At 39.7% G+C, this 15,727-nt stretch overlaps 1 protein-coding gene across 1 annotated transcript in view; it reads right to left on the reverse strand.

Annotated features, from left to right (window-relative positions):
- Positions 1 to 263: 263 nt before the first annotated feature.
- Positions 264 to 15,727, reverse strand: part of LOC135702203 (uncharacterized) — a 36,687-nt gene continuing 21,223 nt past the window's right edge. The window contains exons 2-7 of the mRNA XM_065223227.1: positions 15,603 to 15,727; positions 15,171 to 15,384; positions 14,938 to 15,075; positions 7,968 to 9,128; positions 523 to 663; positions 264 to 451 (exon numbers count right to left, since the gene is read on the reverse strand). Coding sequence (XP_065079299.1) covers positions 334 to 451; positions 523 to 663; positions 7,968 to 9,128; positions 14,938 to 15,075; positions 15,171 to 15,384; positions 15,603 to 15,714 — 1,884 coding nt within the window. The 5' untranslated portion in view covers positions 15,715 to 15,727 and the 3' untranslated portion in view covers positions 264 to 333. The remainder of the gene's footprint in view (positions 452 to 522; positions 664 to 7,967; positions 9,129 to 14,937; positions 15,076 to 15,170; positions 15,385 to 15,602) is intronic.

Below are 15,727 nucleotides of genomic sequence, written 5' to 3' on the forward strand. Positions count from 1 at the left end.
CAGGAACAATGTAAAAACACTTAGATATATATTATAACAATTAAGGCTGGTAAGTTACTGTAGTAACTGGAGCAATGTATTTTTTTTTAAATTTGGAACAAATATAGAGTTATAAAGAGCTTTTAGCGGATTTTATTTATAGTTCAACCCTGCAACTATAAGAACTGTTGAGACCTCACACCCACTATTTCCTTATGTAGTTTATGGATGACCCTATACGAGAAAAGGAAATACCACAGATATATGGATTAATCAGTTTTTTTTATTAACAATGTCCAATTTTGTCAGACGCACTCAAATAAGATATAATTTACTGAGAAATATATAATAGACCTATTCAGGTAGGTTAGAAAAATGAAGTTCCTCTGTATCCCCGTAGCAACGGCGTTTGAAATCGCCAATGCTTTTAGGCAAATTAGTATGGTCCACTCTTACCGACTGCATCGTGTTACTAAAAAATTAAAAGAAACGAATCAAACAGAGCAACGTGATAAACTTTATGTGTATTGATATAAATCTTACCTCGTTTTGCTCAATACAACACATCCATTGTCTACCTGCATTGTCAATGAATATAGTTTTGACAAACCATACAAATTATCGTGTTCTGTTGCATTGATGTCAAATAGGGTGAGAACTTGTTGCTGATCATTTTGAAGGAATCTGAAATCAAATATAAAACGATTAAACCATGCCTAGATCTGGATACATAACTTAAACAACCGTCAAATAAAAGGTACCATGGTTCCATAGAACGCTGTTTATTATTTTTGGAATCATTCAACTGGAGATATAATCGGAACATCTTTCGTTTAATACGGGACTAGATTAGAAGCTATCTAAAACGTGTCAACAAATCATGCGATACCTCAATAAAAGAATATTTTTTTCGTAGTTTGCTAGTGCCACCCTGTTTTTCTTTGTAATACCGCTATCTTAGTTCCGTATAATAACGCTGGCGCCAAAACTGTATTATATATAAGCTTTCCTAATTCCCAGCTCGGATGAAATCTTGTACAAAAATCTACTACTAATCTTGAAGTTTTCAAAGCGTTTATAGATCTATGCCTATTGGTTAAATTCCTGTTTAGGGTTGCTGTCAGACAAACTCCTAAATACTTAATATATTCACTAGTTTCAAAAGCAGTTCCATTAAGCATTAATTCGTTTGGCTGTACTGCTGTGTCATTTGGGTATCTAACTAAAATTTGACTTTTTTCCCTATTGATTTTAATAGTACGTTCAGACTACAGAGTTATAACATGTTATAGCGCTATCTTGATGGTGGTTTCTGTGTTGCAATTATTTGACAACCGTTATAACATGTTATAACTCTCCAGTCTGGACAGCGTTTAATAGTACGTTCAGACAACAGAGTTATAACATGTTATAGCGCTATCTTGATGGTGGTTTCTGTGTTGCAATTATTTGACAACCGTTATAACATGTTATAACTCTCCAGTCTGAACAAGGCATAAGACCTACTTTGGATAGCTCCTCTTCTAGTACTTTAAGAATATTCTCTAATAGTACGTTCAGACTACAGAGTTATAACATGTTATAGCGCTATCTTGATGGTGGTTTCTGTGTTGCAATTATTTGACAAGATAGCGCTATAACATGTTATAACTCTAATCCAAGCTAATCGATTCACCTCTCGAAACATAGGAAAAACCAATAACCCCTCATTTTGTCTGTCAAACTTCCATAGCCAATCAAAACAAACATTGCGTAGTACTAGAATTTCGACTAGAATGGGGTACGTTAATCGTTTGCTTGGGACCAATAGGCTAGTCAAGTAGTGAGCCAATTTAAAATCGTTACTTTCGTATTGATTGTTGGTATTAGCTTGATATTCCGAGCTGCGATATAACAGCTTGCAATATCAACCGCAGTTGTTTGTTTGTTGATTTTTGTCTACGAAAATCATGCGTGTTCATTGGTGAGATTTGATTTTTTGATATTTTCCCAACACTTGACCCACCTGTCGACCTACTATGAGCATGAGCATTATTTTTAAAATAATTATACACAACTATACACAAACTACACTGAGAATAATATTTCGTTTATAAAACAAAATCGCTCGTTAGTTCGACGAATCCATTCGTTGTTATCTGCAACGAAAGAGATTCGTACACTTTACGAAATTAATTTCGTTAAAACTGTCACAGTTCGTGTGTATAGAAAAATGAACGAATCTCGTATGCTCAATATTGAATGCGTGCATTGTACGAATATAGAACAAAAGGCAACGGAACTTAAGTAAAAAAAATCGGATATCACTGTATGTACAAATTCATATCGTACGAACGTGTATCTACTTTTTAATGTCACAAATGAAATTAAATTGATAATTATCGCCCTCCACATGATCGATGAAGGCGCAACCATACTAATGCCAATGGGTACTAAATAATTACTTTATCCAGAAGGCCTGTATTACTTGAACATTAATTTCCCTCCAGTAGTACCAGTTCCTGAAAATCCCATCTCCTAAAAAAAAACTACAAGGGTCAGCCTAATGGGGATGTACGAACGTAGGGGCTGGCTATCACGCTCACATATTATGTTAACTATTTTGATGGAACGTTATTTAAAATTCTCGATATTATTATGACTTCCGTTGATTTCTTCCGAAGTGTAATAATTCATCAGTGTCCATTTTCTGTTTATTACCAATAAGATTCTTTTTCAGTTCATGTGTAATTATTCTAGTGTTAAAAAATATTCCAAACAAACTCTTTTTGAAAATTGTGGTGGCCCTGAAAAGGCTGTTTCGATGGTTTGTGGCTCTGAAAAGAGCCGTTTTGTTGTTTTATGGCCCTCAAAAGGACCGTTTTGGTGATGTAGATTTAAAATTAAAGGTATGTAAGGCAACGCTGTTGTAAAAGGATGCTGTAATGTTTGTCTTCTTTGCATCACAGCCGGCGTTCTTATCAACTCACCGATTCCAGCAGCCAAGTAGACTAGGGCACCGGTACCCAGGCTCGGCGTAGTTGTTCTTCCAGAGCATACGATGGATGTGACCGACGATGAACTGTAGTCGAGCACAGCAAAGCATCTCCTTCACCAGAGTTCTTAAGGCGGATACAGGAATTTAAAAATTTGATAACCTACCTACTTGAGCACAGGAACCTACCTAACTACTTGAACTAGGTTGCCAAATCACGAATGATCTGGTGGTTTGATCGCAGACAGGCGAGTTTGAACCTTTCCAGCGTGGACGTCTTTCGCTCCTCGAGTGTTTGAATCTCAGAATTACGGTGGACTTTTAAGTATCATTCTGAGGATCTTGTTTTGGATCCTCTGAAGTTTTACGTGGTGGCACTTAGCACAACTCTCCCAGATTGGCATACCATACTCAATAGCCGGCAGAATGATATGCTTGTGGACAGCAAGCTTGTTTTTGAGGGACAGGGTGGACTTCCTGTTTATCAGAGGGTTGAGTGACCTGATCAAGATGTTACTTTTGGTGGATGTCTTGTCCACATGGGTTTGGAATAGCAATTTGCTCTCGAGCTTGAGACCAAGGTAGACTACTTCACTCGACCATTCAATGGGAGATCTATCAAGATGGATCTTGACGTTAGCAGGCGGAACAAGCCGAGGTGAATTCGAGTGTGGAAACACAATCTTTCAGCTCTTGAAATAGTCGGACAGAACATCTAGGCCAGATTGTAGTTTCACTCGACCCTTATAGATGATTTGTGTATCCGGTTAGGTGTATATAGTAGTTATAAGTTAGTTGTAGTTGTAAATAGTAGTTATAAGTAGTATCCTTTTTCCAATTAAAAACAAACCAATCCCACCAAGGTGGTCATACTCTAAACAGGTGTGATAGGACTAAGAACTGTAAATAATAAAATTTTAAATGTACTAAAGTTGAAAAGACGCATCTGTGTCACTTGATAATTCATACAATACAAGAAATAAAGAATGCATACAAATACAAGAAATAAAGGTAATTTAAAGTCAAAAAGGAAATTAATGTTGTTGCCCTAAAAAGAACGGTTTTGGTTTGCGTGGATGGTTGTCGGTCGAGCGGGAAGCAATTGATTTCCTAAGCTCACACGGGGTTTGCTTCTGGCAAAATTATGAAAATTAACTTTTTAAGGAGAAATATTTTTGTCACCCTGAAAATAACGGGTTTAGTTTGATGCGCATGGTCATCTGTTGAGCGGCAAGCAAATTACCCGGCTGTTGCCCCTAGGAAAAAGCGCAGCTTTGATATTAGACGGATCTCCACTTTAAGATGAAAAACACGCAAGTTCGTATTCTTCTGGCAGCGGCGGGTTTGATGCACGATACCGGGTTGTTCGATCTTTGTCGTGGTTGGGGAATTCTGAGATCTGTAAGCACTTTCTCCACGGATACGGTGAGCTAGTTTGATGTTCTTCGGCATGATGATGACGCACTTGATGAAGATGGCCCACTGTGGTGTTTCTCACGATGCGCAACTGTACCCGAACAGTGGTGGAGTGGCTTCTTCACTACTTCTCTGGCTAGAGCGCTCTTGCAGGCAGCCTTGGTAGCATGCTGCTTGCGGGGAGTCTGTCCACCGGTCTGCATGTCGTGTGTTGGGCGATCGATATGAACACGTCCGAAGTTTCAAAGGAAATGCGGCTTCGGCTTGTTTCGTTTGGGATCAACTATGTGATGGCAGTGTTAGGAAAGACACCTTGTGGTCTAAGCATATGTATGGGAAATTTTGATGCTACCAATTTTAGTTAAAGTTCTAAGCTGTTTAACTATTTTTATTATTTATACTATATGCCACAAAATTGCTGAATGAAGCCCCGTCGAATGGCTTTGGAGAAATATGCGTTCAAAACCTAACCACTTTTTATTACATGTTCATTTTTCGTACTCGCAAAGTGTATCCCCGTATATAAAACAAAGACGTAGTTCTACGTCAATAAGTACAAAGGGTGGAATCTCACCATAGATGGATAAATTCATGTTTTTATGCCCTCTTTCTATATTTAACCCGGCAACAACTGAACCGCCGAGGGACCACAACTATGGTCCCAGAAAAAAAATTCCAGTTATCGCAGTGGTCATGGTTGATTGACGGAAATGTTTTTTTTTTCGTTTCGTTTATTTGGCAGGCTCAAATGTTAAAAAATAACTTAGCGGAGCCGAGTAACATGGAATACCAATTTTGGTACTCAAAATACAAACAAAAGATATACAAATGCATATTATTAAAGGATTTTCCTGGGTGGCGATCGAAGCGGCGACTAAGTAATCTTCTCCCGTGCACTCAACTTCTTTCTTTCCGAATTTTTTCCTCATTTTCGTTGAACCCGAATCGTGATTGCTGCTACTGCATCTGAACATCGTTTCCCTTTGCATGCTCTCCGCTACTCTCGTCGGTCGTCGCGGTCGTCACGTCCATTTCGTTATCTTCATTCAACATCTCCAACCCCGTGTTCGTTTCCTGGTCGCTAATGACAAACGACGCACCTTTCACCACTACACCAGCATACGTACTGCTGCTGTTTTGTTTTCTTTCACTTTGCTTTCCTTTTTCCTTTAGTTGCTTCTCCGGTTCCTTCCGAGCCTTCCGCTTGGGACAGGAAAGCTTCCGGTGTCCGTCCGCCTTGCACAGAAAACATTTATCTTTGTTGCCATCATAAAAAATATTTTCTTTGCGATTGAAGAAATACAATGACCTGATTTCCTTCTTCACATCCATATATATACCGCGTATCCCTGTATATACCTCAAATCACAGATCAGATGGATGCGTTTAATTTTTCCATATTTTCCCAGCACTTTATCCAGCTCGTTGTCCGGTACCTCTGGTGGCAAGTCATACACACGCACATACTGGATAAATTCACCAGCATGCGACATGCGTACCTTTGCCGTCGTTCCATTCGCACAATGGAAGATTAAATCGTCCGAATTGTATGTCAGAGCATGGAGCATCGCTTCCTCTGATTTGAAAATTATGAAGACTCCCCTTTCCTCACCAATGCGATAAACAGCTTCCATTTCAGCCGGATCCGCGTCGAGTGCTTTGGCGAAATTTACAATCTCTCCGATGTTTGGTTTAGCATCATAATGGCTGAAGCTAAACTTGATGGTGTTTTTTACTTCACACATCAAACTCGAAAACAGGCTATCGCGTGGTTCACACCGAAATAAAAATTCGACTGCTGCTGTAGACAGCTGTGGGACAACTGATTTTCTTTTTAGAACGCCTTATTTGAGATTTAAAGTCACCACAATTGAAGATGACTCTAGACATGTTGGACAAACTGCAAGACTTCTCAGTAGAACTCGCATTTTGGTGTGAGGGTACACAGCAAAAAAAAAATGTAATATCGATCAATGTAATTCAAGCTGATGTATGAAATAATGATGTAATAGCAAAAAGCAGATACAATATTACATCAATGGATGTAACTTTGTTCGCAAAATCGATGTACATCGTATAACGTTATATTACACAACCGACGGATTGACCTGGTTGCAGCAGTTTGGATGTAATATTCAACAACTTTTTTTCTGTGTAACAATACAATTGAACAATGGTCAAGCAGTTTATGCCCAGTTTTGAATCAGTGATAAAAAAATCGGGCCAAAACTTTGATGTTTAAAAGGAAAACATGTCAAAGTATTGCGGGCCTCCCTTAGCTCAGTCGGTAAAGACGCAGCTACAAAGCAAGACCATGCTGGCGGTGGCTGGTTTCGATTCCCGGTCCGATCTAGGAATTTTTCGGGTTTGAAAATGTCTCGAATTCCCTGGGCATAGAGTATGATTGTGTTTGCAACACAATTATACTTTTTTATTTTTTTTTTCGAGAGTTGACCAACTGCAGTCTTAATAGGCTAGCATCTCGGTTGGTCAATCGCCGGTCTTCCGCGAACAAAAGAACAATCTTGCAAACAAACTATACTAAATCATAGAGGAACTATTCCTCTACCTGTTTGTGTTATTAGTTTTTCCAGATTGAGCTCCAATCCGCGAGAAACCGGCAAATGACGTGCCGCCTATCTACAAAAGCAACCACGCCCCAACCTCGAAGCTCTCCGGAAATATGTGATAAATCATGTAAATATAAATGAAATACAGTAATGTCCGGATTTTGTCAGCCCCCTTTTTTGAAAATGTTTTCCAATATTCTACAAAACCCATGCCCTATTGCACCAAAGTATACTTTAAATATCCCTCTTAACAATGAATGAGAAAAATTTAGATTTTACACCGTGAAATTATTGAAAGAAAAAAGTCTGAAGCACGGAGGGGCTGACAAAATCGGGTCATTAATGTATTTAAAATAAATAAATTCATTCTTACCTTTTTATGGTTGTTTGATTATTATTTGCTATTATTACCTGCTTAGAGTTGGCTCCTTTAAAATATTGTGTAGAATTTCCTTAATTATTCCCAGGCTCCATCGATTTTCGTTCCTGCGTGGTTTTTGTGATATAACCACGCTCGGCGTATTACCCTGTAGTACGACTTGGGCGTGCACCATGCAAGTAACTCATCTCTCGTCAAGATGATGGGATATAGGGTATTGGTTACATTAACCTACCATGCGAAACTGTCACTGCTACTATGTTAGAGGTATGACCCGTCAAGTTTCGAAGTGCAAAAAAACTGTTAGAATTTTCTTATAAATTAACTTTACACTCAAAGCAAGCTATTTACCTTAGCATTACAAAAGCGAATTTAAAATTACTATTTTATTCTATGCTAATATTAAAATTATGATAAAACTACAAATAATAACTGTGGAAGTGCACCTTGAACACTAAGTTGAGAGCACGCAATAAGCTTGAATAAGCGATATGCAATAAGCTTGAAATGCGAGGAATAAGAAGAATATGTCGAACTATTAGTTAGTTTCGGTTTTCATTAACTATTTATTCGAACAAATCTACGAATTAATTCAAGTGAAGTGCTTATTTTACGAAATTGATATTTTTCCTTCAGTTCCCTTACGTACCTTGCTAGGAGTTCGTTTGCACTGGAAATAATGGAAAATCCTGGTCGCTCATCCCGTATTCGCCGGCATCCTGCTCTTATCTCTCGGATGTCGGAATAAATATCTTGTGAAGAGAAGTAGTTGTTGGACATTTCAGCGGTGGACTCAAACCGACTGGTCTGATTGTACCCGCTGGATATAATCATTGAGTTTTGTTGATCCAATGGAAGGTCTTCTGATGAACCTGGTGAATATTTCACGTTACCATGGTTGTGTGATGGTGCACCCATGTCGTTAGTCTCGTAACCTGCTAATTTACGAAAAACGTTATCATCGGTAGACATCAAGGTATCATCATCCTGAATGTCGTCTTGTTGTTTAATTTGAGGAAGCGAAGGTTTCATAACGCGTGCCTTATTGGCCCTTTTGAAATCATTCTTTGAGGTAAAATTTACCATCCCTTCGTTTCCAGGCCAATCGGTAAGTTCATCATCACCTTCATGGTCGGATTCATTGGTGTTGACGGCTTCTGAATCACTCGAACTTAAGGAACTTGAGCTTAACAAATCGTTCATATTGCAACTCATACGGTCGTCGAATTGTAGTTGCATCATTTCCTGCTTCTGACTGTGTTTCACTTTATGTGATTTTGAGGCACGTTTGCTTTTCATGCGACGCGTCTGTATGTCGCTGCCAGGTTCGAAGCTATTTGTCTTTTGTGTGGTTGGAAGTATAGTCGTTTGAGAAGTTGATGAGTCGTCCGTTTGGAGAGATAATGCTTGCATATTTGAAGGAAACACTGGCATGTGTTTAGAACTAATTTCGTTCTCGTCAGAACAGCACATTGAATCTACTTTGTTACTGTGTAGTTCAATCACCGACGCGTCCATCACGTCTACTTTTTTACTAGACGGTGTGGAAAACTGGAAACACAGTTTAAGGTTTCGTTCCGATGTTTGAGACATTTTCTCAATTTTAGAAATAATGCTTCTGTTCAACGTAACACCAGAAGAAAAGGATGATGCTCTGTTGCGACCTTTGCCCTCAAGGTATGAAGAAGATTTCGGAGCAAACAAATCTCGTTGTCGAGGTAAACTGCTAGAATGCTGTTTGTATGATTCATAATCAAAATATCGATCACGATGGCTTCGTTTTCTTTTTCCGCAGAAAAATATGTTGCCTCTGGAAATAAAAAAAAAAAAAACAAATTTTGTTGCATTTATTAAGTGATGGATATTTTGAATTAAGATAGAAATTTAAATACGTGTATTGACTAGTGTATGGGAAAAATATAAATTTTGAAAATATTACAATACACTACAAACTGTGGTCAAAATGCACGGAATTAGTCGACTGGCGAAATTATGGCACTTGACGGTAGGTAGTCGAGCAATTTTGAAATGGCCTTCTACTGTAAAGTGCCCTAATTTCACACAGCGCCTAACATGTTGTAGTTGTAGGGCTCGACAAAGTCATTTTCAATTCAAATCGTCAAGCGACGGCGAAGCTAACAACCATCACTTTCAATTGAAAGTCATTATGTCTTCTCTTCAACATCAACAAAACCACTTTCGATCAGTTTTCATGCTGTTTGTTTTTGCATCGTTTGTATTCATATCGTTTTTCACTGTCAAATGATGTGCATGTGTACACGATATTTCAAAACTACTCAAATTTGGGTAGAATCCACCCAGATCGGTCAAAACTGAACCCACCAAAAAATGGGTAAACTGTGTTGGGAGTGACAAGTTGACAATTGAACAACATCGACATGAATCCGATCGACGAAAGGATTCGGCTCGGTTTGTTTGACCTTTTGAGTGGCAATAAGCTACTACTACGGTACTCACTGTCGGTCAGTTTTCACAGTTATCGAAAGTGCCACTCCAGTTGATGAGATATTTATTTTGGGTGACTTCAATCTGCCAGGAGTTTCGTGGAGTCCATCTCATAGCGGATTCCTGCATCCAGATCCTGATAGCTCTACATTTCACGCAGCATATTCGCATAACAGTGCCATGTCCTGTGGATTTCCTATCTACATAGGACTGCTATACGAATTGCGGCAGTATTAGCCTTCTCGATAACTACAGCCATCAAATTAACCATGTAGTTAACGAAAATGATCGTAATTTGGACCTTTCATTCGTGAGCACACAGGACAGGGCTCCATTAATTTCCGCTGCTCTGCACTATCTAAGCTAGCTCCACATCACCCTCCTGTAATTGTCACTGTTGAAGACAAACTCGTGCGTGATTTCGACGATTATCCTGGTACGGTTTCATATAACTTCCGTAAAGCTGACCTCCGTAGCATCATAGATGTATTGTCCAGCATGGTATGGGAGAACATTCTTGATCCAGATGACGTTGAGGCTGCTGCGCAAACCTTTTCACATGTCTTGGCATATGTCATTGACAGACACGTCCCGAAAAGAACTCACCACAAAGTGTCTCACCCTCCCTGGCAGACGAGAGAGCTACGTAGGTTGAAGTCAATCAAGAGAGCAGCATTGACAAGATTTACGAATTATCGCACGTTTCCTCTGAAACTACATTTTCTGAGGCTGAATCACATGCACCAGCGAGTCAGTCGTGAATGCTTTTCATGTTTCCAACGAGGCATCCAGCACTAACTTAAGCTACACCCGAAATCGACGACCATATTATCTGCCAGGAACGTTCCAGTAAATGATCAAACGCTGGGTGCAATTGATGTTAATGCTGAGATGATTTCCAAGGTCGCGACTCTGCTCAAGTCATCCTTCAATCCTGGACCTGATGGAGTTCCATCTGTATTTTTGAAGACATATTGTTAGCTTGTTAATTCCGCTTCATCGTCTGTTCCGCATATCTCTCTCCAGTGGCATATTTCCATCATGCTGGAAATTTGCGCACATATTCCCCGTCCACAAAAAAGGAAGGAAACGAGCTGTGGATAACTATCGAGGAATTACATCGTAAGTGCCGTTTCGAACCTATTTGAGCTAGTGATTATGGAACCGTTGCTGTCCCATTGCAAGCAGTATTTGAGTGCTGATCAACATGGGTTTACTGTCGGCCGCTCTACAACAACCAATCTGCTGTGTCTCACATCGTATATAACCGAAAGCATTTCGGATCGGGTTATTTTTTCAGACCTATCCGTAGCATTCGACAAGTTGAAACATGCTATTGCTATTGCTAAACTCGGCAGGCTCGGTGTATGCGGGTACTTCAACGACATGCATCTGGTCATCGAAGCTCCTAGGTTATCGTATGAAGATGAATTCCATAACTGACTGTCACTTTCTTCAACGTCAGCTGAATGTATTCGCTAGTTGGTGCAGTTTAAACAGAATGGTAGTGAACTCAGCCAAATGCACCGCTATTACGTTCTCACGAAAACAACAAATGATTATATTTAGCTATGACCTGCTTGGCATTTTATATGTTGTCGATAAAGCGTCAAGAACTTTAGGGTTCATTTTTAGGATAGTTAAAAACTTCACCGATATCCACTGTCTAAAATCTCTCTATTGTTCGCTTGTTCGATCGACGCTTGAGTATTGTTCAGCGATTTGGAACCCAAACTACATCAACGGTGCCAAGAGAATCGATTCTGTTCAACGTTGCTTTTTTTGTTTTGCGTTGCGTAGATTGCCTTAGAATGATCCGTTTCGATTACCTAGTTACGAAAGCCGTTGTCAACTTATCGACCTAGAACTTTTCCGGACTAGAAGAGACACAAGCAGAGCCCTAACCGTGGCCGATATCCTGCAAGGAAGGACAGATTGCGAGGCTATCCTGAGGCAAATTGACCTGAATGTTCAACCCCGACCGCTTCGTAACAACCTTATGCTCAGACTGCCTCTACGTCGCACACATTATAAGCATACGCTTTGCGGACTGCAGAGAATAATCAACAGAGTTGCATCTGTTTTCGACTTTCATCTCTCCCGTGATGCGCTTCGTCGAAAGTTTTGTTCTGTTTTTCGCCGGCAGGAGTAGGGGTGGGGGTGGGGGGGGGGGGGGGGGAGTCCTCTATGCTCGGACACTTTTTGTTTTTCAGCAATAACTAAAAAAGTACTGGATTTCAGGTGTTTACTTTCCCATTTATTTCAAGAGAAACAATATCGTAAGTAAAAAAAAAAAAGCAAAAAAATAAACCCTTTGCAATTTGAAATAAATCATGGATACAATTTGTGTGGGAATCAAATCATTCGAAAAGTGTCCCCTATGGCCGGACACAGTGTCCTCTATGCTCGGACACGAAGGTCTGCTTTGTTAAAGCTTACACCATTGGTACAAGAAGGCCAAGGGACGCTTTAATATTCCTGCGCAAGCCTTGTGGGTCCAGTCTTTGCACGTTGAGCACCTTATGAAGCCTTCCTTATCCGATTTCTGGCAGACTAGGCAAACGCGCTTAAGAGGTTTTTTTGCCAAGTGGTTTTCTTTGTTGCTCTCGCATAATCTTTTGGTTTGATTCCGCCCTTTACGAAGATCTTGCATGGACTCCTTAATTCTCTTTTCTTTTTCCTTTTCCTCTACCAGCGTTCTGTTGGAAAGTGATGTCAAAACTTTGCTTTTTCTGACTTCCGCTTCCTAGATTCCGAACGCTTCTGGACGGCATCGGGTAGTGGTGACAGTTTTTGAATGCTTGCGGTAGCACAAGTAGCAGAACAGGTTGATGGATTGACAGCGGCATCTTTTACGAAGATTTCTTTTGGACCAGTTGCAGACTCTTCCAACGGAATGTTTGTAAAATCACATGGTAGGAAGTCGATGTCCGAGAAAATGTGTTTATTGAACGGATGAATTCCCGTACACTGGAAACCCGAAACTGCAAGATCTGTTCGTGCTACCTTCACGTATACCTCACCTACGAGGCCAGCAATATCGTAGTCTGTAATCCGTACTCCTGCGTTTTTCCGCATCCACACTTCACAGCGTTCATGGTAAGCATTCTTGAACGGTTTCATGAAAGTCCGGTCTAGTGGTTGCAGCTTGTGACTTGTATGTGGCGGAAGACTTAGCTACTGCTCCTCGTATTCAGTTGAAAACGTCTTCTTGAATTCACCGGCTTTGTGATCCTGTGAACGATATCCTTACCGGTTCTGAGGCAGCTGATACGATCTTGCAGTGTGCTTTTAGGTATGCCATATTTTACGGCGGCCTCTCGTATACTCATTTGCTTTTTTTTTATTCATTTTATTTATTTGTAAGGCTCAACTGTCGAAATCAACTCTACGGAGCCAATAGTCTAGGGAATAAGTTTACAATTCATTAGAATTAAAAGTTATTCGGATTCAGGGCCAGAGCGTGGAGAGTTGGGGCGTAAAGTTTTTCTCGGTGGTGAATTTTCACTGGCGTGCTTCTGTAATTTTTGTTGTTCTTTGATCAGTTTGGTGTGTGTTTTCACGTGCTCTGTCCAATTTCCAACTGTTTGTTTGTGTCGCTGCTGGTAGTGTAAGACCGTTTGTTTCTGCTGATTATTCTGCTGCCCTCCGTTATCCACTTCTAAGTCCATGGTCGTAGTTGGAGCTACAACTGCATCCTTTTCTTCTTCTTCTTCTTTTTCTTCTTTTAGCATCTCTATTTCGAGTTCTACTGTCTGCTTGTCCGAAGTACTCGTGCCTGCGAGAACGGCAGCAAATGTGTTGTTTTTTTGCCCAGCACCTTCTTCTGTTTCTCCTGTCGATTTGTTCTTCCTCTTTCCGCATGCATTTTTTTTGTGCCCCTCCTGTCCACAAGCGAAACATTTAAGTTTGTTTCCATTATAAAAAAATTCTCCCCCGTCTATTGTGGAAGTACAACACCGATGGGATTTCATTTTCTACATCCATGTAGATTCCACGGACACCAGTAAATAAATCAAGCTGATATTCTGGGGGATACTTCTCTCGAACACAGCGTTTGATTTTTCCGTACTTGATTAGTGCCAGCGACAGATCGTGATCGGATACCTCCGGCGGTAGGTCAAACACTCGTACATATTGAATGTTACTACCGGCTACTGACATGTAGACATCCACTTTTTTCCATTAGAATAATGGAACGGCAGCTTCTTTTCATTGAGCGCAAGGGCTTCTCTCATGCCCTCCTCAGAGTTGTATTTTATATAAACCATTCTCTCCTCTGCATTTTTGTAGGCTGTATCCATCGTTCCCTGGTTACCCGCAAGTCCTTTTACAAAGCGGACCATCTCAGCCAGTTTTGGCTGCGCAGCATTGTCCGGAAAAGGAAACCAAGGGTGTTTGTAACCGAAATACCACTCGACATTTTTCTGTGCACGAATTATTACCACTAGCGCGAAACAACAGCACAGCAAGCAAACAAAGCGTCTTTCTACTAGAAAATCAGATCGTCAACTGAACTCATTTGCTTTGAAAGTATTTTGTTCAGAGAAGTTCTCAAGTCTTCCAAAGACCACGAATTTTGTTTTTTGCGTTCCATATCTACTACTCAACGTCATTACTTCCTGTAACAATAAAAATTCTTAAATTCTACATTATATCCACATTTTATGTTGACAACTTTGTTGTCCGAGCATATAGAGGACACACAACAATTTCGAAAAAAAAAAAATGTTTTCCTCAGAATCCTATATTTTCATACAAAATTCGCATTACATTCAAAAGAAAACTTACCAAAGCCGACGTACAGAAATATTACATCTTTAAATTTAGGAAATATTGACGTCATAATTTGTACACGGTAAAAACATACAGCTTACTATTGTTTCATCATGTCCAAATCTTATTATCACTCTTTGTTTATGGAATATCACTAGTGTCCCCGGACATAGAGGCCGTCCGGCCATAGAGGACTTCCCCCTAACTGACTATAAGATATATGTTTTTTTTTTATGTTTTTTATGTTATGACCATGCTTGAATATATTTTTTTTACTGTAGTTGATAAGGTTTACATCATTGTAAGGTTTACACCATTGGGGCTTCATCCAGCCTGTTGATGTAAAACAACAATAAACAATAAAGAAGATAACATACCGCAAGTTTTCATGATTGAACGCTCGCTTCTTCACGATGACTGGAAAAATTGAACTATTTGCTACAGAGGTTGATGTAAGTGATGGTTCGTATCCTACTGCCATTCTTTTAAACTTGCGTTTTCGTCTCATGTTGGGTCTAAAAGTTAAACGAGTAAATGAGATTAGTTGTTTGATTATGTTTGATTTTAATCATAATCGTAATTATGAAACCTTTTCGTGAATCTGAGTTACCTTGCTGGACTGAAATTTTCATTGAATGAATCAGACTCAAAGTTTCCAGTCGTTTGTCGCGACCGGAATGCAAATGCCAGGGTATGTCGATCATCGGAATCGCTCTGTATATGATTGTTAGCCCCACTTAATTGTGGAGAATTTTGACTCGTATTTATTTCCAACTGGTCAGCTGGGCTGCTGGAACTATCTTCAGTAGGCTGAGGTGCACAGGCTGAAAGATTTAAAAAATAAACATTTAATAATTTCATAAAATGTTAACCCTTACCACCCTGATTAAAAAGTATTATTGTTGGAGTGTTTGGACTTGATACTGACCCAATGCTTAAATGATCATTGTGCTAGTGCTATAGTGTTTCTATTGTCACAATCACCATTATATTAAAGTGAAGTTCACATTCGATTCCCCAATTGAAAAGAAATACTACTTACGTAAATTTCCAGTTGACCGCGTCCTTCTTCGCATTCCCCAGCGGTTTTTAGTTTCACCACAGCGAGATGTCTCTTCCAAAGCAATCGTTAGATCATGTGAGAACTGTTCCATCCTTTTAGGTTTC

The sequence above is a fragment of the Ochlerotatus camptorhynchus genome, unplaced genomic scaffold (assembly GCF_037179485.1).
Source record: "Ochlerotatus camptorhynchus isolate MF236.1 unplaced genomic scaffold, CSIRO-AGI_Acam_v1.1 ptg000186l, whole genome shotgun sequence".
Taxonomy (NCBI): domain Eukaryota; kingdom Metazoa; phylum Arthropoda; class Insecta; order Diptera; family Culicidae; genus Ochlerotatus; species Ochlerotatus camptorhynchus.